The 4271-nt window shown below is 37.4% G+C and overlaps 1 protein-coding gene across 1 annotated transcript in view; it reads right to left on the bottom strand.

Annotated features, from left to right (window-relative positions):
* BRE (brain and reproductive organ-expressed (TNFRSF1A modulator)) overlaps positions 1 to 4271 on the bottom strand; it is a 173100-nt gene that overhangs the window by 36150 nt on the left and 132679 nt on the right. The window contains exons 8-10 of the mRNA XM_009320906.1: positions 4106 to 4205; positions 2037 to 2107; positions 402 to 484 (exon numbers count right to left, since the gene is read on the bottom strand). Of these exons, the coding sequence (XP_009319181.1) occupies positions 402 to 484; positions 2037 to 2107; positions 4106 to 4205 (254 nt within the window). The remainder of the gene's footprint in view (positions 1 to 401; positions 485 to 2036; positions 2108 to 4105; positions 4206 to 4271) is intronic.

Below are 4271 nucleotides of genomic sequence, written 5' to 3'. Positions count from 1 at the left end.
TGTCTTTACTATCACTATCAATGCATTAATTCCTGACAATGACAGAAGATTTTAGATATTCCCAGGTTATGTATAGTATTGGTCCTCATTACTGACACTTTTGAAAGGATGAGTTACAACTGTGAACTTCATCTTGAGTCAAATTACCAGAAAACCTTCTCATGACACTTTTGGCGTTCTGTAAAGCAGGCAGTACGCTATCGAGGTGGATCCCCTCCCCTTCTCCAAATACAATCAAGATTTTGTGTTTTCAAAGTGTCATGGTCACATGAAAAATACATTAAGCACTGGATAAAGATAGCTAAAACTTTTAAATTGTTTCCTGTAATTGTATTTCTTCCCTTTTGAACTTGTATCTTCAAGAGGATAGACATTTATGCCTGAGGCAAAGTGTTACTCACTGTGAACAAGGAAGCAAAAATCTTTCCACATCAGCAACAGAGTAAGCTTTGTGAAGCCTTCTGCATCATATTCCACCACTCCACTATCAACAAAAAATACAAAAAAAATTTACAATTTTTACCTACCATTCATTCTAATACTGAACGATAAATATGTAAATTCTGTATTACAGGAATTGCTTTTTTGTCTGTTTGTTCAGAAACTTCCTGTATTTGCTTTATTTATTAACAGTTACAATTTTCTAGATAAATGAAAATTAAATTAAACCTTTATTCTTAATAATCTTATTTATGCTGTGGTATTGGAGTTTCTTGCCCAAAGAAAAGCCATATTCAGTTTATATAAATACACTTTAGAAAGGAAGGAGACCTGCTAATGCATCTGCAGTACTAAATTGATAAAAACTGTACACACACAAATTCCCTGTATGTTACTCAGATTAAAATAATTATTAAGATAATTTATTAAGTCTGTAGTAAGTGACAGGGTAAAATTGAAAATGCGCAGGCTGAGAAGAGTTTAAATTTGGAAATTCAAGAGTATATATAAAAAAAGCAAAGCACGAGAGCATACAAAAAATTAAATATAAAAGACTTGTTCAGTAGACGGATTAAAAGTTTCAACCATCAGGAGTTGGAATTCTCTAAAAGTCTCAAGCAGTATCAGGACCCGTGAACCACTTTGCAAGTGAAATAAAATCACAGGCACACCTAGGCTGTTTCTATACTGTAGTTTTCTCAGAAGAAAAAGAAGTACCTTGTTTTCATAAGGACTGAGCTTGCATCGACTCTCTATCTACTCACATGTCCAGTTCAAGTCATTGTTATCTATCTATAGTTGTATAAACTTTGGGCGCATGCTGGAAGCCACCTGTCTTCCCACCCTCACTTGAGAGACCTGAGATCTGAAGGGCTCCCGAATATCCATGTCATTTGGCATCACCACTCGGAAGCAGAAACCCCCTCCTCACAGTGAGGTAAAGCACTACTGGTCAGGCAGTCGCTGGTGCATCAGCTCCTGGACTCTCGCTCAAGTCAGGATTTAGGTAGGAAACCAAAGTGCTGACCCTTCACAGTGCCAAGGCACCCCTGTTTAGTTGATTTGTGAAGCTAACGTGTCATCGTGCCAGGCCACGGACCTTTGAACTGCAGGAATTCGACATGACCCGACAGCCCTTTCTCGAGAGAGAGACAAGATACCGCTCGGCGGTGGGAGCAGCTGGTCTCCCAGTCCTGCCTTTATGCCGAGCAGTGGTTTCTGGCTCCTGCAAGGCTTGGAACCGTAGCCACTTCCCCGTCCTCCTACCTCAGTCACTGCCTATTACTGTAAGATCCCTCCAGTCATTTATTCAGAAATGAGCACATTTCTTTTGCGTGAGGAGAAAATCCCTACTGTCCTTTTCCCATAATCAGCTATTTTCTAGCAAAATCAGATCGACAACTGTCACAGAAGTGAAGTAACACTGAACTTCATTCCAGTACTGCTACAGAGAGACAATCTATATACATCATTCTGTGAAAGGTGACCAGATTTCATCTTATCCAGTGGACAGCAGACACACAACCAAAGATCATGTGCAGAAAACAACACTTTCCCCCATGCTACAGAAAATAATGCATCAAAAGAAAACTTACGTTCCAAAGTGACTCAGGAAAGCTGCGATATACTCTCTTCTCTTATGGTATCCCTGAATAACATATTGTACCTTAAAAAAGAAAGAAAGAAACAAATCCAAAGCTATAGAAAGATAAAAAAAGCCAATGCTCCCAATTTGTCATATCTTCCTTGTTAAGGAAGATTTACGTTTGACATGGTAGTAGTTCTGAATCCTACAATTCTGATTCCCCCAAAGAATCCTAAAATGCCTTTAAAACAAACAGTGGATCTTGCACACAGAAAAATCTTGTAAGGAAATGTCTTCACTCACTTCTAAGTGAAACTTAGTATTTCACAATATACTGAAGCACTGTTTAACTATGCAAGATAAAGAGTGAAGAAAAGAAATGCGCGACCGTGCCTTGCTACAGTTTGAGCAGGAAACCGCTATAGGCAAATCATAATTACCTGAACTGACAGTTGGTTAAGTGTCAAAATAAAATACTGGTTATAAAAGAAAACAAAAAAAAAATATTTCACAACTGATCTTGGGTGTTTTCTGAAGAATGCACCTCCAACAAAATCTTCTTAACACTAAGCTCTCTCAGTGGTTTCATGCTGACTCAGGGAGCCACCTACTCAACTGCGAGCATCAATTTCTGAGGCATTCTGGGTTTTGAAAGACTTCCATCCTGGCACAGACAAAATCCAACAATGCCAAATCTGGAAGACTTAAGGCAAAATTCTCCCCTCACCATATATGTTTTCTTATTGATTTGAATGGGATTACTTAGCAGAACAGTGTGAACAGGGTTTGACCCATAACAGAAACAATCCGCGTGTTTTCAGGCTGCAAGAGCATCTGGATTACAACTGGCTACTTCAAGTACTTATGGTATGGTTCCATATGTGATTCCCTATGTAAATCCCTTTGCCTTCCAGAATGAAAACTAACATTTTAAAAACCTTTTTTCCCCACTGAACACAAAAAGAACAGGAAGAATATTTTTCTTGGCTATGGTAATACTAGAATTCCTTGGCTGGCAAATGCTTTCCTAAATTTTTTGAAAAAGTCTTAATACAATCATTGCTGAGAGCTATCTTGTACCCCTTAAAGTTAAATTCTGCTTATAAACTGAGACTTATTTCATTTTATAAAAAACTACAATTATTTTGAAGGCTTTGTGTGGGATCCGAAATGTTATTTTGGGAAAAGGAAAACATATGATAAGTTTGCTTAAGGGACTTTGTTTAAGAAAGGATAAAAACAGTCCTGTGTACTTGCAGATTTCAAAAACAGAAAGTAATTTTAACAGAAAACCACAACAAAAACAACTCTAAAGATAGATTCCAATATAATTATGGAAACACATTTTTAAGAACTTTGTCTAAGAGAGAAAATTATTTTCCTCATTTGGACAAATGAAGGTAAAAATAATATACAAATACAAATAGGAGGTCTGTAATAGGCAGATTCCTAGATGTTGGTCCCTAAGCTTTCTTTTGAAAATTACACTTCAATAATGGAGAAGCTTTCAAAATACTATACTCACTCTTTTTTTTGTTTAAACAGTAAGCTAACCGGAACACAACCTTTTCAGCAACCTTAAGTAGCTATTACTGTATAAACATCCAAGTAGACTGCTGATTCAGTTCATTTGGATGAAACATCTGAGAAGAAAATCACTGAAAGTACTCAAACCCTACAGTGATTACTATGGTATGAGAACTTAGGCATCTTCCAACTGGAAAAATAATATGCACACTACACATTTGTATTTACTAGCAAAATAGTATGCTACAATGCAGTGTTGTATGATACAGTAACATTTTAACCTAAACCGTAACATGTCACAATAAGAAAAATGCACTCCAGGATCTGATCCCAAACATGCTTGTTTACCTAGAAGAGTCATTATATTCAGTGCCCTGTGTAGGTGCTCAACTCTTATCAAGAAGGTATTCTTTGTGTAGTCCACCTTAAGTACACCCTGCTTGGACTACCTGGCAGAAGAAAAACTATGTCTATGGAAACGCTATAGTGTGTTACTGCAATACAGTACAGCACATAAGGGAAAGGAAAATTGAGTTCTCTTTACTAACTTACCTTGTTTGTTAGCAGCTGGCATACTTGGGGTACATAGTCGATAAGACAACCTCCACCAGGAAAGGCTGGGATGTGAAGGGCAGATGATCCTCCAAGCGCACTAGAAACAGAAGTTAATTTAACAGTACATTACACGTACAGTCCCTGGGATTTGAAAGTGATTTCT

This window comes from Pygoscelis adeliae, unplaced genomic scaffold (genome assembly GCF_000699105.1).
Source record: "Pygoscelis adeliae isolate BGI_AS28 unplaced genomic scaffold, ASM69910v1 Scaffold233, whole genome shotgun sequence".
Classification (NCBI taxonomy): domain Eukaryota; kingdom Metazoa; phylum Chordata; class Aves; order Sphenisciformes; family Spheniscidae; genus Pygoscelis; species Pygoscelis adeliae.
This window is presented reverse-complemented; position numbering and strand designations above follow the sequence as displayed.